The sequence below is a fragment of the Bos indicus genome, chromosome 7 (genome assembly GCF_029378745.1).
Source record: "Bos indicus isolate NIAB-ARS_2022 breed Sahiwal x Tharparkar chromosome 7, NIAB-ARS_B.indTharparkar_mat_pri_1.0, whole genome shotgun sequence".
Classification (NCBI taxonomy): Eukaryota; Metazoa; Chordata; class Mammalia; order Artiodactyla; family Bovidae; genus Bos; species Bos indicus.
This window is the reverse complement of record NC_091766.1, coordinates 50,273,123-50,300,308: the sequence shown is the minus strand read 5'-3', so window position 1 is coordinate 50,300,308 and position 27,186 is coordinate 50,273,123. Positions and strand designations below refer to the sequence as shown.

The window sequence follows — 27,186 nt, the reverse complement described above, 5'->3', positions numbered from 1 at the left end:
ATTAATCTATGAATGTAAATTTACCATTTGAAGTTATTTTGACATGGATTGAAGAATAAAATATTCCTTGTGTACTTAAACTACTACTTCAGAAAACTTTTGTATTATAGATTTATATACATGTATTTTTAGCTAGAAATCACTCTTAAAAAGATATTTTTCAAAATACTCTAAATTCAAACAATGTAAGAAGTCTCTTAATTACCTGAGACAAAAACACTGAGATCTCAACACAGAAAAGGGATTGATTGGTAAGACTTTTAAAAAGATTAAAAACAAAATCTCTAATGACTTACATGATTTAGTTTACTCAAAAATCAACTCAGTTAAAAATGCTTTTAAAGGGATAGATATGAAGAGAAAATGACCCTTCCAGATGTTACTGTGAAGAAAAAACCCTGTAACAGCAACCATCAAACCAGTTTCATGGCAATAACATGTTCCAATTAAGTACAGCACATCAGGAAAAATGGATGGTCAGATTACAGATCAAGCTAGTGGACTGCTATAATGCTGACTTTAAGTCAACTGCACTGTATTTTGTTTTGGGAAAAAAACAGTGCGAATGATTAGCATTGAAAACGTTGAAAGAGAAAGGACAATATATTTAAAAGGGCATTTTGAAAAAGTTCCCATTTTGCCAGATGTGATAATTAAAGCAAAGGAGAATCAGATTTTTTTTCCTTCAAATGAGTATACCAGAAGTCTAAGTCAGAAAAAGAATATGCTTATGAGGAACACAGAGCAGGATACTGCAGTAGGTGATTTTCCCAAGTCTCTAAAGGGATAGATGCAATATGGGATAATAAAAAGTGAGTTTTGAATATGTTTAAGAAAGTTGTGGAAAAGGAGAAAAAAAAAAAGATGAAAAATTTCAGTTACAGCATGAGAGTTTGTGTTAAAGGGAAACTAAAAAAGAAGAATAAACTAATCTAAAATATGAAATATACTGAAACAAACACCAGGGCTCTACATTAACTCTTTCCCTGTAGCCACAGATAAGGAAAAAAAGAGAATTGTTCAAGAATGTATCGTTACTACATACGAATCAGTAATTAAGACAGATGGAGAGCTGATTATCTAGCATCCTGAATGGCAGAGCACATTGACTGCAAAAAAACAGAAAAAATACTTAAAACAATTCAACAAAGCAGACAAAAAAAACCTGCTTAAATATACGATTAAGAAGAACATACTGATGCCAAAAACCAACAAGATAATTCCAGTGGATGATAGCTTTGTGGCCAGAAGTAATCTACGTAGATTATATTAATGTAAAGCCCTGGTTTAAAATGCTCAAAAACAATTACCTTCCAAATAAAGTAAGTGTTCTCAAAAGTATAAAAATTCTTGATCAACTCAATGTCATCAGACTACAGAGTACAAGATATAGGTAAATACAGAATAGGCACTACAACGTAAAAGAAATTAGAAGTATCTGTTGCATTAACTCACCTTATTAGAATGAACTGGCAAATCACATATAGAGCACAGATGGGGATAACCCTTCGGTAAGAGTCCATGGAAGTCTTCAATATTGCTACTTGGAGGAGCGCCCCTCTTTTTCTCAAAGAGAGATCTCTCTTGTAAGGGGCCAGGACCACGTCCCATTCTCTCATACTCACTGTCAAATTTATGATAATTATGCGATGTCTCACCAAAAAAAGAATCATCCCTACACCTTTCTCCATCTCTTAATCTGTCATCTTCATAATCCATTCTGTCATAATAACCAGATTCTTGAGAACGACTTCCATGGTCATAATCAAGCACTGGGTTGAGACTAGGACCACGATCATCAAAACTATCTCTTCTAAAGTGCCTTTTTTCTTCCCAATCGTCCCTAGGTACTCTGTATGGTGGCTCCCGTGTAGCAGATCTGCCATCTCTACCATAACTCAATGTAGGGCCTTCTTCAGTTCTCCTCCTTTTAAGCTGCAGAAGGATCTGGGGCAAATTCTCAGGAGTAATCTTGTCCTCTGGATAACGACTCAGTTCATCTAAGTCTCTAGCAGACAGACCAAAGCTGGCCAAAATGTTACTGGCCTGGTCTGCATCTCCACGGTGTTGAGAAGACAAAGGGAGCGGACCTCTACTTCCAATGTTAAATATAGACTGCAAATTATGGGAAGAAGTACTAGCAGAAGACAGTGCACTATGAGCTCCTTGTTGATTCAATGAAGAACTCATTCCAAGATTCATTAAACTAGCAAGGCGTGCAGTACCCTGGTTCATCCTTCCAAGAGATGCTGGCATACTTAAAGACTGGGTAGCAGCAGCAAGAAGGCCTATTCCTGCTGCAGACAGGTCACGCCCATGACCCTGTGAGTCCCTACCGAGAGATGACTGCTGGAATGACTTGGACATTGTAGAACTATCTCTTGTCTAGTTTATAGATTAAAAAAAAAATTTTTTTTTTTAAAGATGGCCAAAAAGAAAGCTCAACTAGAAAACTAGGTTAACTTTGCTTCAAAAAATGGTAACGCCAAGAAAAAGGATCAATAAGGACTGTAGAATCTTCTTCAAGCTGAGAACCAGCAGACAACTCTGTAGAAAAATAAGCAATTTTAGTCATAAATCCCTTTAAGTAGATGCCGTTTTTTTTTTAGAAAAAAAAAAACTTACGCATCATGTTGATTAAAAAAAAACATTTAAGATCTCAAACTTACAAGGAATTACATAACTTAAACAGATTTCAGATGTATGCAGAGCTTGCATATACTTAAAAAGTAGTCTTTCATGCTAAAGTTTAACTATTAAAGGGAATTTCATACGGAATTTAAAAACATTTCAATTGAAGGGTCAGATGTCTGAATATATCAAAATTTCAATAAAAATATAGATGTGTCTCTTCTTTTAGAAGAAAAATACACCCTATAATATGATGCTTAAGTTCCAGAAGACTAAAAACAAAACAAAACAAAAAATCAAGGTCAACAAGTCAAAGATGAATCAGTTGTATTGTTTTAGAAAATGAGACCTATTAACACTATCAGAAAGAACCAAGTAAAATCACAAGTAACGAAGCTTAAGTGTCAAGTACCTAGCATAAGATCTAAGACCAAATGCTACAGTTGAGATCTTTATGCAGCAAAATCAAATTGAGGTAAAGACTGATGTGAAGAAAAATAAGCGACTCCCTACAGTTTATAGATTTCTGCACAAATTTAAGCCAAATAATTAACTGCCTCATTCTCCATCCTCTATCAGGCAGTTGCTTACTTCATTTCTAATCTTAAAAGGTAAGGAGAATCAAATATGGTCAGTACAGAAATAGGAGACTCCCCAAGAACAACCACAAGTACAGGAAGTATAGGTGATTTAAAGAAGTGAAACTCCACAAGGTAGTAGCCGTGAACATTCATTTAATGCTCAGGGCTGTAACACCTCTAGAGCTCAAAACAGGTGAAAATGAAAACGAGATCTTGCTTACATAGATTTCTGTAAACAGATTCTTTCACAAGAATAGCCCCATCATCCAGAAAATTTAAATTGTGAATACAACCCCTCAAGATGTGTTTCCTCCAAGATGTGATAGTAATGAAATTACTTTCATTTTTATTTTACCTCAAAAATTTTCACATAAGAATTCACAAAGCATTTATGAATGATCTCATAACGTATTAAATGACATACATAACTGTCCCTGGTGAAACAATTTTATAATCACAATTACACACAGAGGTTTAGGTCTTAAATTGTTTGCTACATAATTCTACTATGTAGAGACACTGTTCAGTTAACTCATAAGTTTGATCACCGATATACCTAAGCACTTAAACTTTATCAACATAAAAACCAGGCAATATTTAATAGTTACAAGTCAATTATGGGACAGATTCCACCAATGACAGATTAAGGAAACACTAGACGAAAACAGTGGTAGAAGAAGTGTAAAAAAAAAGTTGCAGGCAAGACTAAAGTTAGATTTTACAAAAAGATGTAACAAAGTTAAAAAGACATAGAAATGCTATCAGAGGTGACTGGAATTACAGATGTTTTTGCACACCAAGAAAGATGAACTTGAGAAAAGACACCAAAGAAACTCATTCCAGATGAGATCCATTATGTAAACTACTTAGACCTTAAGATTAATAAGATAAAGACAAGAGTAAGTAAACATCATTGGATGAAGGTTTCTCTGATATGACTTTTAAATACCATACAGAATGGTGGTTAAAATACTGTTGAAACATTTGTAGTACCCTCTTACGTTTTCATACGTTGTTTAAAAAAAAAAAAAAACCTCAAAACCATTAAGAGGGTTTTTTTGAAATCAAAATTTCAAAGTATCTAAGTTACTATTAATTGCAGCTTTGCCTTTCACTTGGGAGTCAAAGCTTCATATACTGAAAAGCCAGCCTTTCAAAAGACCTATTCTTTCCCTTTAGGGAAATTATACTATGGCATTATGACCATGTGTAAATTTTTAACATTGATATTTTAAGGAAATGATTGTTGAATTACAGAGATCTCAATTACTTTTCTTTGCAACATATATGAATGGTGGAGCTGCAAAAAGGAAAGGTTAAGAGAAGTAAAGGTAAAAGGTGATAACCTTAAGACAAAACAGAAAATGGATGTCAGAAAAACTAAGAAAAAGAGAAAGACAACCATGTAAATCCCATGACAACTTGTAATTTAAGAATAACTTTAATATTTTTGTGACTCAGATTCAACTTCAGTCCCACACAAAGATATGAGAGTAGCAGTACTGAAAAAGTCAAATTTTTGAATTTAACAAATTTCTTAAAAATTTTCTATTAGAACAAAGAAATTAAGAAAAATTCGACAAGATAGCACTGATGTAAGAACATTTATTAAAAAGTTCCTTTAGTATCTTATCTTTGGTCAATGAACATAAGATGAACAAAGCACTTTAAAGGCTCTAAGTCAGACCTACTGCCTATGAAACCATCACAATACTGAGAAGTTTACCAAGTTACTAAAGTGATTAGAAAAAAAAAATTAGCTTCTTCTACTCCATGTTTTTTTTCTGCATAAAGCTGCGTTTTCATAGAGATTAATAAAGTTTGAAAATAGTTCCTTTGAGATAACTCATCTAAAATGTAATGTTAAAACCCAATTTACTCATTTAACTTTATACAATACAGAATCTTTCACTTCCAAAAAAAAAGTGCCTCCACCCTCTCCCATCAGAAAACATTAAGAAACAACTAAGGCTTCACAAATGCCATTTAACTATACTCTGATATTCAAATTCTCAGTGAACAAAGTTCATGATATAAATTCTATTAAAGATGTTAGCTTCACATTCAACATCTGAACAAATATGTATGGTTAAGAAATAAGCTTCGGTTAATAATATTCAACCCCCATATTCCATAAACCTGATACCCTTTATCTTCTTCAATAATTAGAAGAAATGGAATACTAAAACATTTTAGAAAACAAATGAAAGCTAAACACACACAAAGTTAATGGAGAAAACAGTGTTCTGTATCCAAATTTCCTGTGTAAAATAAAGATTATCTATTAGTCTATTATATATTATTTCAGAGGATTACTTAGCAGGAAGTAAAATGAACATAAGCATACTTCAGTTCTTTAAAAGATGACATAGAAGAAACCTTCAGCGTCTGAAGTTAAAAACACTATGTTTTAAAGGTATCTAATACCACCATATGGATCTTTATACTTTTTGACTGTGTGAAATAAGTTACTTTTAAAAAACAACCGATTTTAAGATAGTATAATCATAAAGGCATGTAGAGATACGTAGGAAAGAAATATCCACACGTTGACATAATAACCTTTTAATCTCACATAAAAAGTTAACATACAACAGCTAGAAAACAGCTTCTGAATTGTAACACAAATGGGTGAAAGAAATTTTGAGATTTTCCCATCTCTATCAAGGTCAAACACCTTTGTGATTTAACTTTTTCATGTGAAAATATGCCAAATATACACGGCAACCAACAATACAAACGCATAAAAAATGTCCTAATCATGTCACTAACAGATGGCAGGGATAGTTCACTAATTTAAAGAAGTACTTAACTAATCAATCTCCAACTGAAGTACAGAGTACTTCAATTGAAGTAAATATTCCTTAAATTTCCTCACTTATTAACCTTATAATGGCTTTATAAATAACTTCAACATGGCTTCCATTTTAGAGTATTAAATAAATTTTCATCTTAATGTTAGTTTATATCACTGTATCTTTTTCTACTATATTTTATAAATTGTATTTCATTTAAGGTTTTTTTTTTTTTTTAACTGAAGTATAACTGATTTATAATACTATATGAGCTTCAGGTGTACAACATAGGATTCAGTATTTTTGCATATTACACTCCATTGTAAGATAATGGAAGATAACAGCTATTATTTCCTGTTGCTTATCCAGCTCTATTAACTTTGTATACACCAATGTGCCTCACCACACAACAAAAAAACCCTAAAAAGTGCAGTGCCCAAGAAGGCTGAAAAAAAAAATATTCTGAAGTGCTTTAAAACTATTGGTGTCAATTCATATATATTACTGATCTGGATTAAACTTCTAACCCACTTCTTAATCCTTAGGTTAACAACAGATTCAGTTGCTAAAAAATCTTCATGGTAATCCACAGAAAAGATTCCTATTATTCAGACTTAAAATATTTTTCTTCTAAGTTTTTTCCCTAGTGACTTTAAGTAAATTCATACTACAGGAAAGAAAGTTACTCCATTTAACTGACAATTTTGACTCTTGATCTGACCTATGACACTAACTTGGCTAACTCTCTATTTAAAAGCAAGTCTGTGGTTTTCCTCAAGGCACCATTCTGCACCCTTATGATATTCCCCTCTGCTTCATGATCTGCTCTCCTGGTTTCCGCAAACATCTGTACAACTCTTTGATTTGATATAAATTGGGATTTTTTTAGAGCCCAAATGCCTGGATTTGAAAACCAGCTCTTCTACAGAATAGCTGCATGAACCTGGGCAAATTACTTAACATCTGGGTTTATTCCCTCATATGTAAAATGAGAATAAAAATAACATCCATTTCACAGGGCCTGGCATATTGTAAGCACCACAGTAATCATCTACTTTATGCACTCTGATCCTCACAACCAATGAGAAAACAAACTAGAAGTAAAAGGACTGACCCAGAGACATAAACACCTTTTTCACTTGTACTGGACTATTTCATGTATCAACTATAATCTCATTCAATTCTATTCAAAGCCAGATTTAAAACCTGAAGGTTGTTACCAAGTCAGAAGTCAGCTTTAAAAGACTACAAACCTAAAACATCACTAATCATTCTACTCTATTCAAAAACATACTGCTCCCTACTATTTACCACATGAAGTCCTCAGTATGGTTTTCAATGCCCTTCATATTGGTTGCATCCTTCTCCTCTAAACCTATTTTCTGGCACATGCCAACACCTTAAGAAAAAGTTCATTTTATGAGCCATTATACAGACTGCTTACTACTTGTTCAAACATAATTATTAGCTAGAATGTGTCTCTCCTTTCTCCATTTAATACTAGGAATTCTCTTAAGGTCCAACACCCCCCTTCACATCATGTATTTTACAAATCAGTGTATATAAATGCCAAAGGTCAGAAACAACATCAATAAAACCTTAGATACTTATTTCCAATGATTCTTCCTTCCCTTATGGAGTCTCTTGTTTTTAAGTCCTACCACTTAACAGACATATCTTTTCAGTGTTAATTTTACTTTTCTTAATTTTACACAAATGGGCTTAATATATATTGCTCTTGTTTAAAACTGATTTACACATGAATTAAAACTACATTTTCACTGTTATATAGATACCATTATGGCATACACACTTATCTGTTTTTCAGAAGATGAACATTTAGACTGTTTCTCATTTCCTGTCATTACCAAGAATGCTGTTATGAGTATTTCTTGGTCTCCTGATGCTTCAGTATAAAATTCCCTCCTCCACTGTGGTTCTCAAGGATATCATAACCCACACAAGGATACACAGTTAAGCATTAAAATTGTTTTATTGCTTCACACCTTTTCACAGTGAGAATGTTTTAAGTACACGTTTGTATTTCTTTGCTATTACTGTTCCTTTCCCAACTGCTGTGAGTCAGGTGTTCAAACACTTTCACATATGCTATAAAAGCTCTTCTCCTATCGGTGACTGTACCAAAGAGAGATGTTTAATATCCTAGTAATTTCCAGAGGGAAAAAAATGTGCAGATCACCTTTAAAGACCAGAAAATTATCTATTTCATTAACAACCAATGATACTACAAATCAGTGGATCTTCCCTGTAGCTCAGACAGTAAAGAATCTGTAGCAATGCAGGAGACCTGGGTTCGATCCCTGGGTTGGGAAGATCCCCTGGAGAAGGTAATGGCAATCCACTCCAGTATTCTTGCCAGGAGAATCCCATGGACAGAAGATTCTGTAGTCCATGGGGCTGCCAAGAGTCGGACATGACTGAGCGACTAACACTACTACAAATCAAAGATCCTACTGAGATTCTATTATCAATAGAGTCCTTTCCAACTTGCATTTACTGCTCACCATGACATCTTCTATAGACATTTTCCTCCTCTTCGCTCTTCTTATCCAGCAGCTATTCCAATGTCAACAACTGGGAAGACCTATGATCCCACCCCCGGACCATGGCAACCCTCTTTGTTCTATTAACCTGTTTCTGCCTTAAGACAGGCACCAATAACCACAGGCTATTGGTACTCTATAAAAGAAAGGCAGAGATTTGTCATTTAAAAAACTTTCCAGAAAAAGAGCAAGTTTTTATATCAATTAGCTTTAAGTTCTGGAATAGTTTAAAATCAAAAATTTAAAATAACTCTTAAAATTTTTAAATCAAAAATTTACACCTAAGTTTCAATTGCTACTTCATATCAATTTCAATGTCAGAAACTCCTGAGCCTTTTTTTAGATAGATATTAGGGCTTGACCTACAACTGGGAAAATCAATCACATCGAGGTTGCAACACATCAAAGATACTGCATCCATTCAGACGTGCCACCTAATAAATTATATTCAGGTCAGGAGAGAGAACACAGCACTTCATCATATAACTTCTATTGTAGCTTATAGTCAATATGATCTGCAACAAACCAAAAGCTAAAGTACTTTAAAAGGCTTCATAGTCACAGTTCTCTCAATCCACTGGGCTTCTATGCTCTACCTTTTACTATCCACACCAAAACAGTTTTTCTATTTAAAAACCTTTTATCAAATAGTTCAGAACCCTTAACCTAATGGTCCAATGAGAAGACCCACTACATAGTTAACGAATTTTAAATTAAAGCAATTTCATGGACGGTGTTAACCTTGGAAAAACCGTATATATAAAACTGCAAAACTACACTGCCCACAACCCTTCCACCTCACTAACCATGCATTTGGCAATGTCCACCCCAAACCTTCAGTCAATCAGGTATACTGAGACCCTATTGCCACAGTGTGGGACAATTTCAATGCAATTCTTTTTTTTTTTTTTACATTAAAATAATACATTTTTATTTCTGTAAAAAGAGAAATTTACTCTTCATAATATTCTCTAACATCTCATTTAATGTGGGTCTAGCAAGAGTTTCAAAATAGCAAATTGTTAAACTTGATAGTAAAACTCACTCGTCTTCACATGACTCAATTAAGGAAATGCTTAGTATTACACCATACCCTGAAGGTTAATAAACTGAGGCTGGGGAGGAGATAAATTCCAGAGTGAAGCAAGGAAATAGAGAAAGAAAATGACATGACAAATATCATCAGGTTACAAAATAAAGAAGTATATAAAAACAAAACACAGACTTTTAACTAGAAGATTTGCTAAGAACACCACTTATCAAACCACTGTCCAATTAATTCTTTGATTTCGATCATTTATAAACAGCTAATGGCTGCAGTTCATAATTATTAGTCCTATCAATATTAATTTTATGTGAGAATGCCTTCAGATTCCTATGTGCCTACACCTAATAACAAGAATATCTTACACAAGCACTTCTTTTTGTCACATTTGAAAACTGCACTTCAGATTTCAAGAAGTTGGCTCATTTTCATCTCAATTTCCCTTAAACAGAGGTGAGATTCTAAAAAAACAAAATGTCTTTTCAGCAGTGCTGCTGCTGCTGCTAAGTTGCTTCAGTCGTGTCCGACTCTGTGCAACCCCAGAGACGGCAGCTCACCAGGCTCACCCGTCCCTGGGATTCTCCAGGCAAGAACACTGGAGTGGGTTGCCATTTCCTTCCCCAATGTGAAAAGTCAAAGTGAAGTCACTCAGTCGTGTCTGACCCCCAGCGACCCCATGGACTGCAGCCCACCAGGCTCCTCTGTCCATGGGCCAGGCAAGAGTACTGGAGTGGGGTGCCATCGCCTTCTCAGCAGTTTTGGCATTTACAAAAAATGTTTCAGTTTTTTCATTACAAAATTAAGTGTAACGTCTTGTGGAAATTTCAAGAAAAAAGGAAATACAAATGACCCATAAAGCCGACACTCAGGGATATTTTTTACGCTTATTTACACGTTCCTTCAAAAAACAAAAGTCATCAAATTTGGTATCAGCAGAGTTTTATTACTTTCTCCCCAATTAGAACTATATTCCACTATAATTTTCCCATCTGCTGCTGCTGAGTCACTTCAGTCGTGTCCGACTCTGTGCGACCCCATAGACGGCAGCCCACCAGGATGCCCGCCCCCCCTACCCTGTCCCTGGGATTCTCCAGGCAAGAACACTAGAGTGGGTTGCCATTTCCTTAAATACTTCTAAATAGCTGTATAGATTATCACTTGATGGCCACACTATAATTAGCAGATCTCCAAATGTTGAATCCTTTGGATTTTTAATATGCTTAGTAACCAACATTAACATTTACATACACATACTTTTGACACACTATTCCCTTATTTACAGGATAAATTCCTATAAGCGTAGTTCTTCCATTTTAAGCCTATTTATTGTAACAGGCAGAGCCTGAATCAAATATCTAATCAAAATGTAAGCGTTCTAAACACACTGGCTTCATTGCCATTGGTTACCTACATAACAAGCACTTCCTTGGACTCAAAATTCTTTCTATAAAATTGGGAATTTGAGCTACTTGTTATTTCTAAAATCAAGGAAGATTTTTTTCTTTGCATTCTTCAGTTGTTAATGTCTTTATATATCTCTGACTTGTAATAATATTTGGCGTTTACACTTCCGTAAAACCATTAGTAAAATAAGTATGTTTAAAGACTTCTTTAACATACAGAATGTTTAGGTCAAGGGTAATTAAATACTTTCGAATTAGTTCAAAATGTTACATAAAAGCAACTCCACTTACACACAGCTAAGAGATCCGAATTCTTGATTTCCAAAACAATACTAATGTTAAACAATTATGTCGCTAGACTCCGAAGATCGAGTCGTTTCGTTTTTAAAAGGTAATTTTGAACACGTATGAAAATAGCCTGAAATATAATTTTTGCCCGCAGAGTACAACTGTTTAAATCTACCTGGGAGAAAAATGTTTCGTCGACTATCTAAAAATCTTAAACTAAGCTCTGTTCATCGAGCAGAACGCAGCATCAATGCAAAATCTCATCACTACGGCCTGGGAAATCAACAACTCGCACACTTTACAGCGCTCGTGAAAGACTAGAATTTTGGAATCGCCATAACCGTTCTAGAAATATCTGGCTGGAAAACCGTAACTGATCCAATAGGACTATTACACAGAATAGCGCCACAGAGCAGGATAAATACCTAGGAAATACTACTCCACTGTATATGGGAAAAGTCTTTGTATAACACAGAACGTGGCACAGCGCCGGCGATGAAAAGAACAACGAAGCCGCGACTACACCAGGCTACTATAAACCCTTTGTCTGGAAACCGGAAGGTCCCCACACCACACCATCCTCTCTAGAGAAGCTTAGACTGATAGTATTTTAATATAGAGGAAAGGAATGTGAGGTGACTCTCTAAACAAGAACAAATCTCCTTCGCAGCGTACCGCAGAAGGCTTTATCCACGACGCAACACGATGAACAAGCGTTAACGTTTAATTTTTCGGCCATTTTTACGCGATGGCGGGGGGAGGGGGGAATTGTTTCTGAGGCCCGGCTAAAACCGCGCGCGCCTGTGTGTGGGCGGGGGACAGGGGAGTATTAGGGGGCGCTATGAAGCGATGGGCGAGGAAAGCAGCGAAGGCCGCGACACCAAGAAACGCTGCTCAAACGGCTAAGCTTTTCGGAGTCTACGGAATCCTCCATTTTGGGGAACGTTTTCAGGCGCAAAAGGGGGGGGGGGGGAAGGCAAATATATCTGGGGCTGGTTTTAGCTTAACTATCCTCCCCAAACGGCAGGCCAACCCCCTCATGGTTAGTCGGTCCCTCAGGCCTCGAGCGCTCCTCCCTTTCCCTCAGAGCAGCAGCCCGCGTGTAACGGGCTCGTCGTCCCGCCCCCGCCCACAGACAGCCCGGAACGCAGGAAGCTCGGCCGATCAGCTGCCCTCGGCGAGCCCCGACTCTGCCTCCGCACTCTGGGCCCTTGGCTGGCCGCGTGTCTCCCTACGGGACCGCTCACCTCCGCCACCCGAGAAGGCTGGTTGCGCCGCCACTGAGCTCCTAACATGGCGGCCGCCGATCAGGCGGCTCACATACGCAGCGCGGAGGGAGGCAGAGCAGGCGAACGGGAGCGAGCAAGAAAGGCGCGCCGCCGGCTCCCCGCGGCCCCTGTTGCTGTCGCTGCCTCCTCCCGGCGGACGCCGAGAGCCCCCGGCCACCCCACCCCGATTCTTACCCGCTTCACGCCTACCTTGAAGAAAGGGAGAGGGAAAACGAGAGGTACCTCTCCAAGCGAGCGGGACGCGGTGGCTCCCACAATCCCCCGCAGCAACGGCGCTGGTAAGAGGTGGCAGCAGAGGCAGCAGCCCAAGAACCAACCCACTCTCGCGAGAACTCGCCCCAACCCACCTCGGGTCCTATTTCTGCGCGCGCCAGGCCCCTCCCCCGGCCCAGCGCGCGCACGCCGCTCGCGCCCTCAGCTGCGATCGTTGTTCTCTGATCTTGTAGCTCGCCTATGGGCGGGAAATGGAGCGCCATAGCTTATAGAGTTCGAGTCCCACTCCCCACAAAGGATTTTTTCCCCCTGACTCTTCCATACTGCTTGGTGCAAAATTTAAATAAGGTATGCGTTAGAAGTGCGTCGCAGGATTCCCTGGCTTCGACCCTCTCTGGTATTTTCTGATAAACTGCGGAGAAGTGGCAGTTCGGGGCAGAAGTGGAGATAGATACTATTTTGAGTGGTTTTAATTTCAGAAATTTTATGCGGGTCATTGAGGAAGATAGCGAAAACCCATTCCACTGAAAAGACCGCCGCCGCCATTTGGTGAATTTGAATGTAGAACACTCTTCAAGTACCCCATGAGCAAAGAAATATAGCACATGTGAAAATCCTGAGAAATTGTATAGATAAGGATGGAGAAAAGGGCCACTTCCCTGGGGTTTGAAGTTTAAATGCAGAGGGACAGGCAGGCATCTGACGTCTGAGGTAAGTTAGTGAATACAAGTCAGATTAATAGCCCTCAAAAATTTTAAATCTTGAGTATGCTGAACCATTCTGGGTCCACTGTGAAGATACTGGACAGGGCAAAAATGAACAGCAAACCTGTATAAAATTTTTGAAATCATTTAGGACAAAGAGCAAGACTTGCTTGGATATGGAAGATGGAGAAGTACAATGTAAGAATGACAACTGTCAGCAGTGCTATTGAGAATGGGAGGTGGGGGCAGTAAGGCTTCAGTTTGGCATCAGCTTCAAAGGAGTTATATTTGACCTTGATCTCAGGAGAAAAGGGTGTGGGTTAGTGGCAAATTCAAGTTAATATAAATGAAGGAGAGTTAGATGAACTGGAGATTAAGAGAGAAACCTTAGGTAAACCTATGGTAAAAAGAGAAACCTTAGGACCAAGCCTTGAGAAACTAATCTGGTAGTTAAATGGCAAGAGACCATGTTGATGAGGGAAAAAAGTAGAGGGGAAGCCACAGAAATTGTACTGCCTTGACAGCCAATGTACTCAAAGGACTCAACGATCAACAGGGCCTAATGCTACCAAGAGGTCAAGCCTAGGACTAAAAACATCTACAAAAGCTTTGGCAACAGGGACTTCCAGTTCAGTGGGAGAGGATGTCAGATGGGAGGTGCTTAGTATGTGAAAAGTGTAAAACAAACTACCAAATGTGGAATAACTGGCTATGAAAAGAAATCAGGGTTGGGGAAGATTTGATTTACTACAGGAGAATTTTGGGCCATTAAAATGTTTGCAGAAGAGTTAAATTAGGAAAGGATTGGTTGGGAAAGGCAGCAACAGAAGGAAAGATTCATATTGGACATTACTCAAAGGATGAGTTCTGGAGGAGACATCTCTTTCTTGTAATAGGTATGGAGAGGATGGTGCTGAATTTTCATTAGGAATTAGTCAGGTGACTTAAGTTTTCTGTGACTAAGCCATCTATGGAAAGGGCTAGAGTTACACAAAGGAAAAATTTTAAATAGCCATTGTGAAGAGTGGAACTGTACTCCCACATCTCCATTATGTTGCATGATTTTCTACAGGCTTTGAGAAGGCATTTGGTAGAATACATCAAGAACTGGGGCATCCCTAAGGCTACTACATTGTTAACTTTGGAATGAAATTTGTTCAGTGAATATTGGGTCCTCCTTCACGTCTACTCTATGAGTCTTTGATTCCAACTGATTTTGGCTAAGACTTCACTTTATGTTCTCCCCAGATCTTAGATGAAAGCAGCTCTGCTTTTCTGGATTCAGAAGTATGAATGCATGCTTATTTCAGATATATACATACCATGCTTTTGTACAGACTATTAATGCAATTTGGTGATTGTTCAAAGGAAAGGCAAACTTTTTCAGTTGAGTAATTATTTATTGAGGATCTGCTTAGTAGGTCAACAGCAAAAAGACACACTGGAAACCAAAGGTAATACAAGATTTCAGTCGTCAAATGTCTATTTCATGATGGGTGGTTCGATCCCTGGGTCGGGAAAATTCCCTGGAGAAGGGCATGGCAGCCCATTCCAGTATCCTTGCCTGGAGAATCCCATGGACAGAGGAGCCCAGCAGGCTACAGTCCACAGGGTTGCAAAGAGTCAGACATGACTGAAGCAGCTTAGCACGCATGCACACATACAATGATGGATAAGACAGATTATCAGCTTTTGAGAATCCCAGTCTGATGAAGACTGGACAAGGAGGCTGGCCTCAAGATGGGCCTGGCTATGAGAAGAGATGGATCAAGAGTTCTATTCACATTTGGGTTTCTTAGGAGTGGGCGTGGTATACCAGTGATGACAGAGGCTACAAAGCAAGAATTTCTGCTGAGACTTTGAAAGGTCTAAGTGACAAGTTTGGAATAAAACTTTAAACACCAGGATACAATCTCCATAAAGCTAATCTTTCTAAAGTTTTGAGCAGAGGAGTCATATTGGTTGAGGACATATATTTTCACACCACACAATCACTAAGCAGCTGATAATATAATTTTAAGAGTAAAGTACCTTTACTTTTATTTTACATAAGAGATTAAGAAGCTTGCCTGTTTGAGCATTATATTGGACTGCCTTCAGCAAGGCTGTGGTCTCCTGGCAGTTCACCATCTACTTTTTAAATAGATAAAATGCCCTGGAGGGGCTTCCCTGGTGGCTCAGTGGTGAAGAATCTGATTGCAATGCAGGTGACGAGGGTTCAATCCCTGGGTTGAGAAGATCCCCTGGAGAAGGTAATGGGGCAACCCACTCCAGTACTCTTGCCTGGAGAATTCCATGGACAGAGGAGCCTGGTGGGCTACAGTCCCTAGGGCTGCACAGAGTTGGACATGACTGAAGCAACTAAGCAGCAGCAGGTCATTTCAAACCTTTAGGCTATTTAAAAAACAGAAAATTGTTAACCAGCAGCTCTTTTAGCAGTTGAAAGGGAAGGGAAATGGGCTTAAAATTTTGGGGAATTTCCTGGTGGTCCAGTAGTTAGCGAATTCCATGCTTCCACTGCAGGGGTCCTGGGTTTGATCCCTGGTCAGGCAGATACCGCAAGCCATGCAACACAGCCAAAAATAAATTTAAAAATTGGGGGGAGTTTTTGAATAAGGAATACATATAATAAAATTCAAAGCACACGCAGAAGTTTTCCCCAACTGCTATTCCCTTAAAGGCAACCACCATCAACCATGTGTGTTTTAAGGATTTCAAATAGTTAGGCACTGTTACATCTTCAGGACTTCCCTGTAGCTCAAATGGTAAAGAGTCTGCCTGCAGTGCAGGAGATGCGGGTTTGATCCTTGGGTCGGAAAGATCCTCTGGAGAAGGGAACAGCAATCCACTCCAGTATTCTTCCCTGGAGAATCCCATGGACAGCGAAGCCTGGTAGGCTTCAGTCTGTGGGGTTCCAAGGTCGGACACAACTGAGCGACTAACACACATACATGTTATATCTTTATAGAGTCCACTAGCAAATGATTTGGAAACTGACATATTTGTTTCCATGATTTGTTTCAAAATTTAACAAAACCAGCATTCTTGTTATCCTTACTTACCAGGGTATTAAAAAGTAGGATACACTTACGACCTTACTCTATATTGGGTACATAATGACACACTGATAATAATATTTACCAGTTGAAGCTCTTTAGTCAGCTATTGGTATAATTGAGGCTGCTTGGCTATATGTGAGTAAGATAAACATTTAAAAACTGGTGAATAATACCTTTTCAAAGGACTGTTAACATGGCACCTGGCTATCTAGCTCTGTGGTTGAATACAGCACAATGACACATAAAATGGGTGCTCAGTCAGGGAAGGTGCTATCTGAGCTGAGATATAAAAGTATACAAAGTGGAAATGGAAGATGGAATCAGAAAGGGAAACAGCATATACAGAGACCTAGATACAAAAGGACTGAAAGAAACCAACGTGGTCAGAAAGAAATCTGAAGGTGGTAAACATGACCGTGTTGTGTTCATCACATATCACCAATGGCTAGCATAGCGTTCAGTTAATAAAAGCTGTAAAACCATAAAAAGGGTATGAGTTAAATAACTAGTCTTCTGACAAGATGAGCAAATAGCATAGGTTATTATCACTTCCTCAGCCCTGGATATATTATATGTACAAGTAAAAGGGAGGTTAGGGCCCCAAGAAACTAAATATGAAGAGTTCCCTGGATGAACAGATCATGATTGGGCTCTACTATACAGGGGCAAGAAATTATAGTGCCATTGGAATAGGGGCAGCACAGAAAACTCTCCTGGAGTGGCCAGTATATCGTAACCATTAGCTCCTGGAGTTCTCATCTAGAGTTCTACCATCTGCCATTCTGATGAAGTCCAGGTTCTATCTAATTCACAGGCTGTGTACCTTGGGGATTTGTCTACTTTTCTTCAACTCATTGAAGTTGGGCCTACACTAGGGCCTGGGCTTGGCTCCTCCCTTCTCCCACCAGCTGATACAAAATTCCATCCTCTACTGTGAGCTCATAAGGTAAAAATAATCAGTCATTTGGGGACTACAGCATCTACTATAAAAGACAACAGGCTCGACCACTATTCTAAATGAAAGAGAATAAAGGCCATAACTAAGGCATTTTGAGTATTAAAAACAACCTACAGAATGGAAGAAGATATTTGCAAATGATGCTATGGACAAGAGCTTAGTTTGTAAAACATACAAACAGCTCAAACAACTCAGTATTAAAAAAAAACAATAAAAAAATGGTCAGAAGATCAAGGAAGTCTAAGAAGCTGTCACAGCCAAGAGAAGCCTAAAGAGACATGATGACTAAATATAATATCCTCAATGGGATGCTGGAACAGATAAAGGACATTAGGTGAAAAATAAGGAAATATGAATAAAGCATGAACTTTAGTCAATTAATAACAAATGTACTATACTAATATGTTACTAACAGGAGAAACTAGGTGCAGGGTACATGGGATTTCTTTGTACTATCTTTATAGCTTTTCTGTAAATCTACAACTATTCTAAAATGAAATAAATTTCAAGGTCCATTTTATCACCTCTTCCCAGGTAGTCAAGTTACCCTTAAAAAGCAGTATAAAATGTTCTTACACCCAAAAGGGCTTGTAATGGAGAATAGGAAGAGCCAAAGTAACAGGGGCTCCTTTGAACCAGGCCTTAGGATCCTAAATTGACAAATCTATGACCTAGCAAGTGGGCTCATTAAGTGTTCCTAAATAACTGTAAAGAGCAAGGTGTTGCTAAACAGACATTGTAAATATTAGAGTTGAATTGTTAATTCAGTGAAATTGTTTTCCAAGAGAATATTGACAGGTCTATTAACTGGAGCTGTTCATAAAGCCCTAATTAAGCAAAAAGATTCAGAGGAGCCATTGTCACTCTTTTAGGTTCTTAATTAGTTGCTCTAACCAGGTTGTCTTCCTTAGTGTGAATTCCTAGGCCCTATGCCACCTTTTTGTGTCTCTTTGGGGCCTGCAGAATTTATTTCTCTGGGGTTTTGTTTTCCTGATTAAAATTTGAAATGTAATTCAAACTTTCATTGCAAAAGCTCACTGATAGTTTTTTCCAACCTTGAATGAAAGGAAATAAATCATTGACAGGTGACAGACTCAATATTTGGGGCCCTCTACTCATACTGCTTTAATTTTCCTTTCTTAATATGGTATAGGTCCTGAACTTGAGCAGCTCAAGGGGCACTTGTGTTTACTAATTGCTAGCTATGGCAGGAGGTGGCAGCTTGGATATTTACAGGCCAATATCTGCCAGTTCAATTTCAGTTTTCATTGCAGCATGGGAAAAGGGTGATGGAGAAAGAGAAGGCATGGATTTAAAGCTGAAATGTGTTACTTCATCTTAGACTTACCAGGAAAAAAAAAAAACTCAAGCCAACAGGGAGTAGTAGGTGACTAATTAACTTCACTTATCAAGTAGGAAATCCCATTAAATTATTTTAATGTGCATGATTAAGCCACTGAAACCTCTGGGGGTACTGAATACAGGCATAAACACCAAATGAATTTTCCTTTTTCAAGTAGCAACACAGGGGCCTCTCCCTGCACCTGGGTAGCTTTACCATGCCCAGGAAAGCCATCTATATTCTAATAACTTGAGATTCCAGATTTTAAAACCTGGATTTTTTTTTCCTGGCTATTCTTTTTTGGTTTGTTTTTATGATATTATTTTTTTAATTCAAAGCTAGGTTTTAACTGAAGGATAATTGCTTTACAGAACTTTGTTTTGAAAGAATGTTTTCTTTCAAACTTCAACATGAATCAGTCATAGGTATACATATATCTCCTCCCTCTTGAGCCTCCCTCCCATCTCCCTCCCCATCCCACTCCTCTAGGTTGATACAGAACCCAGTTTGAGTTTCCTGAGCCATACAGCAAATTCCCATTGGCTATCTTAAATATGGTAATGTAAGTTTCCCTGTTACTCTTTCCATACTTCTCACCCTCTCCTCCCCTCTCCCTGTGTCCATAAGTCTGTTCTCTATGTCTGTTTCTCCACTGCTGCCCTGTAAATAAGTTCTTCAGTACCATTTTTCTAGATTCCATATATATGCATTAGAATATGATATTTATCTTTCTTCTGGCTACTGTTGACATATAAAAATTTCCTCTTTCCTTAGGGACCATTTCTACTTCACTACTAGGATGGGTTTGTGATCAGGTTCTGCTGGAAACCAAACACTGCTGTTCTTTCTTAGGAACTCTTCCTTAGGTGTACATTTAAAAAAAAGAACCATTTATAAGTAACTCATTCAAAAAAGCACATACAACAAACCCCAAACATAAGAAATAAGGACTACCCTATTACTGGATAATTTACTAAAGTCACCCCAGTACTCTAAAAGCTGAAGAGTTTAATACTATATGGTAAAAGCTTGTTTAAGGCAAAGGTATTGATAACATCTAATTTTTCACGGACACATGTTGGTACTGGCCCTAAATCTGTTGCTAATGAGCTGTAAACTCCCAAGGCCTGAATTTCATTCCCCAAGACAGGGGTTGGTAATTCTGGCCTGCCATCTGTTTTTGAAAGGCCCTCAAGCTTAGAAGGGTTGAAGGAAATTATTTTCCTTCACTGAAAAGTTTATGAAATTTTTATTTCAGTGTTCCTAAATTAAGTTGTATTGGAGCACAGTAGTGCTCATTTGTTGACATATTATCTATGGCTGCTTGTATACTGCAACTGCAGAGTTGAGTAGCTGCAACAGATAAAAAGTTTATATGGTACACAAACCTAAAATATTATCAGCCTCTTTACATGAAGTTTGCCAGCCCCTGCTCTAGAACAGCAGCATATAATATAACTTTCTGTATTGGTGGAAATGTCTTCTGAGCTCTCCAATAGGCAGTCACTAAGTACTGAGATGCAGAAATGGATTTTGTCAATTTTAAATCCACATGTACTATGCAGCAGAGCTCTAGAATATGAAGACTTAGTTTAAGTCTTGGGTTTACTTATTTTTAGCTGTTCTGCACCTTAATTCCCTGAGCAGGGATCAAAGCCAAGCCCCCAGCAGTAGAAGCACAGAGTCCTAACCACTGGACTGCCAGGGAATTCTCAAGTCTTAGACTTTAAGCATTCTCCTCTAAAATTCTAGTTCTCACCACAGTTTTTTTGAATGTTAAGTATTTCTACCTTTTAAGAAAACCTCGTGCTTCATCCTGTTTTTCCTTCAGTCTCAAACTCTGGCCATACTCTCAGTATTTTTGACACCAGATGTGTGGGTCTTGTCAGCAGTTGGGTGTCCTGCAATGTAACTCAATTAAGACACCATCTACACCTAGAAATAACTTCAGATCTCAGAGGCTAAGGGCACAGTCCCACAAGACTGCCCCTCCTCCACTTCAGATGCCAAACCCAAGTCCAGGTTGTTAACCTGTGCTTCTGACAGAAAGGCTGTAAGTCAGAGATTGCCACAACCTTCTCCTTGGGTTTGACTCATTTTTGCTAGATGGGCTCAAAAGAGCTCAGGAAAACAGTTTACTGTTTACTGGTTTACTGCAAAAGGATATGATAAAGGGTACAAATGAACATCCGGATAGAAGAGATGCATAAGAGAAGGTATGTAGGAAGGGGCATCACTCTCCCAGCACTTCAATGTGTTGTTAGCTAACCTGAAAGTTCTCTGAACCCTATACTAATGGAATTTTTATGGAGGCTTCATCATGATCATTTCCAACCCCTCTCCCCTCTCTGGAGAATGAATGTGTATCATATGAGTGTGTGTAAAAATTCCAGTCCCATTAGAACAAAGACTTTACTATCACCCAGGAAGTTCTAAGGGATTTAGGAGCTCACTGTCAGGAACCAGATTCAAAGACCAAGTATTAGAACAAAAGATGTTCCTGGACCTTCAGGACAAAAGGACTACATACATTACTTATTTGGATGTCACAAAGGGCCATCAGACCTCTGGGGTCCCAATGGAGGAAGGTTTCTCACTCAGGCAAAGGCATCTAGGATTCAAAGAGGAAACAAATGACAGGCTGTCCATAAGGCAGGGTCTTTTTCTAATAGAAAAAAACTGTTTGCACCCAGACTAGGACCAACTCCACAGGAGGAGTTACTCCACTCTCAGAGGTGCAAAACACTGCCCAGAGGTACTCAGCCACAACACCAAAACAGTGCTGAAGTCAGACCTCAATAAAGGCAGTGCTTGCTCTTCCAACAGTGTAACACCATCTGAGGCATCACGCTAGCCTGGATAGCTGACAACTGCTGGATGATTCCTGAAACAGTTTTCTTACTTATTTCAGAAGGTATCCCCATGAATTGAACATTGACTGCAAAACAGAGGCCTGGAAGCACTGATTGCAGACCCTGCTGTCAAAACCTTGAAACAAACAGGAAACAGGAAACCCTTTCCCATGCCGTCAGTCATTTTATCCAACACTGAGAGTTCTTGCCATGTGCTGGGCACTGTGCTTGGGATCTAGGGATTGGGATCTGTGAACAAGGTAAGATACACTATACTTTCCGTCATGAAATTTACAATCTCCCCTCAGTTTTCTCAGATGTAATGATTCAGATTATCTCAAAAACCTTCAGACCATAACCACCAAAATCCTATTCAGCCTTTTTCTGCCCAGAGGCTGAATTTGTTAGGCACAAATACAATTGTTTCTGCCTTCCAGTTGTTTTCTGATGGGCTCCAACTAACAGGCCTGGCACATGGTCAGCATCAGAATGAGTAAGGACATTTACCTGATAACGCCATACAGATAGATGGTCCACGTGCCGCTAATTTCATCTCTTCAGGAGGGCCAAGGATGCCCTACTTTTGAGTCATCCTAAAAAGAAAAAGATTTCAGTGTTCAACATCCTAGCTTCTGAGGCTGCTTTTCGGTAGAGATGGAAACAATGCTGTCTGCCATTTATGATTTACCAAATTTTTATATCCTCAGCAATTATTTCCCATTACTTGCCTTTTTTTCTTGCCTGTTACCACTAAAACTCTCTAGATTATCACTTGTATTATGGACCCATATGTAAAAGGCTATTCACAATGAACATCTGAGGTATTCACACAAAGCACCCAACGTTTAGCTAAGAGAATTCTTTTAAGGGAAAGCCAATTGATAGAACAAAACTAGCTTTGACAAATAACACCTCTGCCTCCCAACATCCTCAAGTCCTTCTGTAGAAACTAAGATGTTACTTTTCACTGAAAGCAACAACTAAGTCTGCCCCATTGGATAATCTCCAGCATCACTCTTGCCTAGAACTGAGAAGCATCTCTTCTCAGAAAATTAGCATTCCAAAACAAAATCACTACAAAGGGGACTCAATTACTGCTCCAAAAGAAGCAATAACTCTGCTTACTCCTGAAAATCAGTAAAGTGAAAGTCACTCGGTCGTGTCCAACTCTTTGCAACCCCATGATCTATACAGTCCATGGAATTCTCCAGGCCAGAATACTGGAGTGGGTACCCTTTGCCTTCTCCAGGGGATCTTTGCAACCCTGGGATTGAACCCAGGTCTCCCGCATTGCGGGTGGATTCTTTACCAGCTGAGCCACAAGGGAAGATACCAACAAAAAGTAGAAATCTGTCAACCTGAAGCAGAAATTAGTACTGCTGTAGCTAGGCCTAGTATTTGGAGCCCCTCAATTAATTGCTATTTTTATATTCTATTAATGAGATAAAGAATGCTCATCATTTTAAAGCAAATTCACATCCACATTCCTTGTAAGGTATGGCATTCTCACAAGTAACTAGAGTTATAAAATCTTTCTACAAAGGGATTATCCTTAGTAGCTCTGTGTTGGTAGAGGAGTGGGAGCTATGAACTTTGATTTCAGTGAAATCTGCAAAAATCCCATGGCCCCGTTTGAGCACTCGGTAGACTCAAAAAAAAAACAACAACAAAAAAACACCTCAACTTGTTCTCTCTATTTATATATCCCTCTGTTTCTTCTGTTTCCAAGGTATGATTCAAAGAACTTCATTCTAGTCAAACCTGTCAGACCAGAACCATTCTCCACGTTAGGTTTCTCCCTGCAAAGGCACACGCTTGCAGATTTAACCTCAATGGAAAAACAACTATGCTGGCATCCTGGTATAGTTAATAACAGAGTAGGCATGAACCAGGCCCAGAATGCCAACCAGCTATCAGCTGCTGTTCTCCCAGCAGTGTAACACTTGCCTAGGTACACGGAAACCTAGGCAGCTGCCTACAGCTGGGGCCAAAGGTAGGTTAATGGAGCTGCACTTACCTGGGGCTGCATCTGCTTGAAAGTTCACGGCTGGATGCTCTGCAATCAAAGCACTCCAGGTTAGAGACAGCCAACAGTTAGTGAACACTTGTGAGGCGTTCAAGACCCCTACCCTCAAAACTCCCTTAACTTAGTGAGGCCTGAACCACAGAAACAATAGTCAAGAACTAACAGCTTTCCCTTGGTTAGCTTTATTGTTGTCATTCTTACTTGCATACCACAGCAGTTCAACAGTAGCAAATTAATGGTCTCATCAACAAGTATCAGGAAGCTTGGCTGTCACTTAACAGCCAAGTGACAGTGGGCAAATAACTTAACCTCTGTACCTGTCTCATTTGTAGAATGGGGGTGTTGTACACCAGGTGTTCGGGAGGTTTAAATGGAATATAAATTAAGTGCATAAGATAGTATCTGCTATAGACTGGGCACTAAACATTTGCTATTATCAGGAACTTACTCTAAGCAAAGAGATGATGAATACTGGTGAGCAGAAGGGGAACTTACCCTTGGAAGGCAATGGGCACTAAAAATTGGAAAGGCTGGTTGAAACCAGATTGAGAAGGGCCTCAATTATGTGATCTCTTGAACCATAAAAGCAGCATTTTAAAAAATAACTGGATGCAGTAAGGGATGTTAAAGAAACTAGCGACAGTTAGGTTGCTATTCTTGCCAACGACCCCAACTACTGGTTGAAAACAATAACCAAAATGTTTGCAAAAATGTTAATAAACATTCCTACCCATTCACACTTACAATTTACCTTGTTTGTATAAGGTGAGAGTATCTAAGACAATACTTTTCCCCAGCCTTCCTCTAATTTCACTCCAAAACGTTTCCAAACAATTAGAGGAAAAGGAGAATAGAGGGCTCATTGTCCAGGTCTAAAAACGAATCTAAAAATAGCTTGTCCCTTTCCGCGCTGGGGTTGAACGGACTGACGGAGCTCCACCCGACCACGTGTTCCTCACGAACCTTCCCAAGTCCCTGGCCCTGGTGCCTGGGACCAAGGCTCCCCGAGACCGACTCCCGGCAACTCTCCAGGGACAGCAGGGATGGTAGAAAACAGGGGGTGACTCTAGGCGTACGATCCCTCAGCATTTCTTCAAGATGCCCTCCAAACCTGGGGTCACTAGGGAACGAGCCCCAGTTTCGTCCCGTGCCTCGGAAGAAGCCTCCAAACCACTGTCTCTCGCCCCTAGCTGGTAAACCTCCAAGGCTTCTCCCCACTTTGCCCTTACTCACCCTGCACGTGTCCGGAGCTCGGTAGAGACACAGCAGCCGGGGCAGAGACCGCAGGGGAAAAGGGCAGTCGGGAGCCGAGGGGAGCCCCGCCCCGGGGCGGCTACTGGGCGGGCCCTCGGTGGGCGGGGCCCAGAAACCCCGCCCAGGAAAGCGTTAGGAAAATGGGAGAGCTGTGGTAGAGGTGGGCATGCTCTACACAGGAGCTAGACCCAAGAAGAGAAAAGATAGAAATCCGAACAAGCGCTATGGTTATTTGACACCCATCTCATTTGTACTTACACGTGGAAAGCGCGCTGGGTTTGAAACTGCTTAAGAGAAAACTTGATGTGTCCTAGTGGGGCGGTGCTTCCTGTCAGCCCACACCGAGCGCCGCGGGTTCCTCGCACACGTGTGTGGCGCCTTTTGGTTGCTGCAAGCTCAGCCCACGCTTTTTCCACCTCCCACGCAGATCCTCTTCCTGGCTTTCTTCAGCATTTCTGTCACTCAGCCAACGGATCGCCCACGCACACAGGTCACCTTGGTTTTTGGGATCTCTCCAGGAGGTTTTCGCCCGGATTGTTTATGCTAGTCGCTCCTACAACCTAACCTGCGGGACCACATCCCTGGGGCCCTGCAGTGGGATTTTTAACTGAGCTGCAGCGGCTAAAGAGTACTGGCTTTCTCTGCCAAACTTGCCTTCCACCGTGGCACAGTCAGCCAAAGAGGCCACATCTTTGGTCTGGACGGGTTGCCCACCAGGTTATCAGCATTTCTTTTGAACACTAATCCTCCCCTCACTACTTGAAGTCACTATGATTCTCTCCCACTGAACATTTTGGTGAAGCTGAGGATAAGAAAGGCAAGGTCCAGTAGCAGTACTTCCTAAATCCATTCTATAATTTTCCAAATTCTAAAGCCACTTTGTTCCTGGCATCTCCCTGCCCCCAGTCCCCAGCATCTGGTTGGCTCGGCCCATCTGTTGCACCTGGCACCTTTGTCAGGTGAACCCTTGGGAGTAGCCAAAGTCCTTGTCATCTGCCAGCATGTCTTATTATCTATTTCCTCAGGTATTTCATAATGGGGAAAAAAATGTGCTTCCTATAAACCCAATCCTCCCAGACCTCTGCTGAGAAAGCCCAGAGTCCTACATTGATTCCAGGAAAAAATTTCAGGCTCTAAGGATAGAGAGCCCTGAAGTGGCAAACACAAACCCTCCCCAGTTTGGATGGAGTTGGACACAGTCTATGGTAGGAAAAAGGCTTACATAAATACAGTATTTAAAAACATCATATGATCAGTGCTGGGCTGGTAGGCAGGAGATGTGCTTTGCAGTTAAATAGGAATGTGGCTGAAGACTGCTGCCCTAATCAGTGCCCACATCCAGCTATCATAGTGTGTTCATAAAGGATGGTTATGAGAGCTACAGCAAACATAAAGGATGGTTATGAGAGCTACACCAAACTGGGCCGATTGGGTGGGTAATCGTCCTGCAGAGCTCTCCTAAAGGAGCTCTGTATTGCATTGGCATCTCATGTATTTTGCTTTCTTCCTTTCCATACACACAAAATGGAGAAGGCACAGCTACCCTGAGGATTCATGAAAAGGAAAGATGAAGTTTGTGTGAAAGTGTGCATGTGTGGTTTCAGAGCAGAGACAGGAAGTAATTGGGAATAGAGAGATACCAGGGCCTTTGTGGATAGAGGGACCAAATGACTTGGAGTCAACTGAATTCACAGATGAGTCCAAGAAGAAGGCAGGATTTGTCTAGAGGGAAGGTCAGTCATTAATAAGGCTGAGAGATGGGCCATGTTCTCATGTGGTATTGAAAATGGAGTCACCTTTTTAAGGTATAGGCCATTCAGTATCCTTTTGAGGAAAACCTAGATTATGATTTCTTCATTTTCCAGTTAAAAAAATCCTTTATAGTCTTAATCTCCATCCTTTTAAATTATGAATTCATTTTGGTGAGTTGTATTATGTGGTCTTTTACTTATAGTAGCAACTACTTTTTTACCTTTTTGTTTATTTCTTATTCTTGTAAAGACAAAATTGTTAGGAATAATAATGAAAAAGAAAAGGGAAAATTTTAGAAAAAAAAAAAAAAAAGCAGCCAGATGAAAGGCAAAGGATTAGAATAGGTCCATTAGCCCTGAGTTTGATCTCATAATTGAAAAGCTGGCCCCAAAGGACGCTAGGTTTCCAAGCTGCTTCTTTTTTTTTGTTT

The 27,186-nt window shown here is 39.6% G+C and overlaps 1 protein-coding gene and 1 non-coding gene across 12 annotated transcripts in view; both read right to left on the bottom strand.

Annotated features, from left to right (window-relative positions):
* The window catches only part of MATR3 (matrin 3), a 39,195-nt gene extending 14,116 nt beyond the window's left edge, over positions 1-25,079 (bottom strand). For 4 of the 11 annotated variants that reach the window (XM_019965006.2, XM_019965012.2, XM_070792052.1 and 1 more), the window contains exons 1-2: positions 12,786-12,942; positions 1,456-2,547 (exon numbers count right to left, since the gene is read on the bottom strand). In XM_019965006.2, coding sequence (XP_019820565.1) covers positions 1,456-2,367 — 912 coding nt within the window. In that variant the 5' untranslated portion in view covers positions 2,368-2,547; positions 12,786-12,942. Of the gene's footprint in view, positions 1-1,455; positions 2,548-12,554; positions 12,693-12,785; positions 12,943-21,402; positions 21,484-22,231; positions 22,318-23,741; positions 23,781-24,983 lie in introns of those variants that run through there. The other 7 variants (XM_019965005.2, XM_019965014.2, XM_019965007.2 and 4 more) reach the window with 7 other exon arrangements.
* Positions 21,551-21,750, bottom strand: LOC139184276 (small nucleolar RNA SNORA74). The gene has a single exon (XR_011567866.1). It is a non-coding gene; the product is annotated as a small nucleolar RNA SNORA74 (small nucleolar RNA).
* Positions 25,080-27,186: the final 2,107 nt, after the last annotated feature.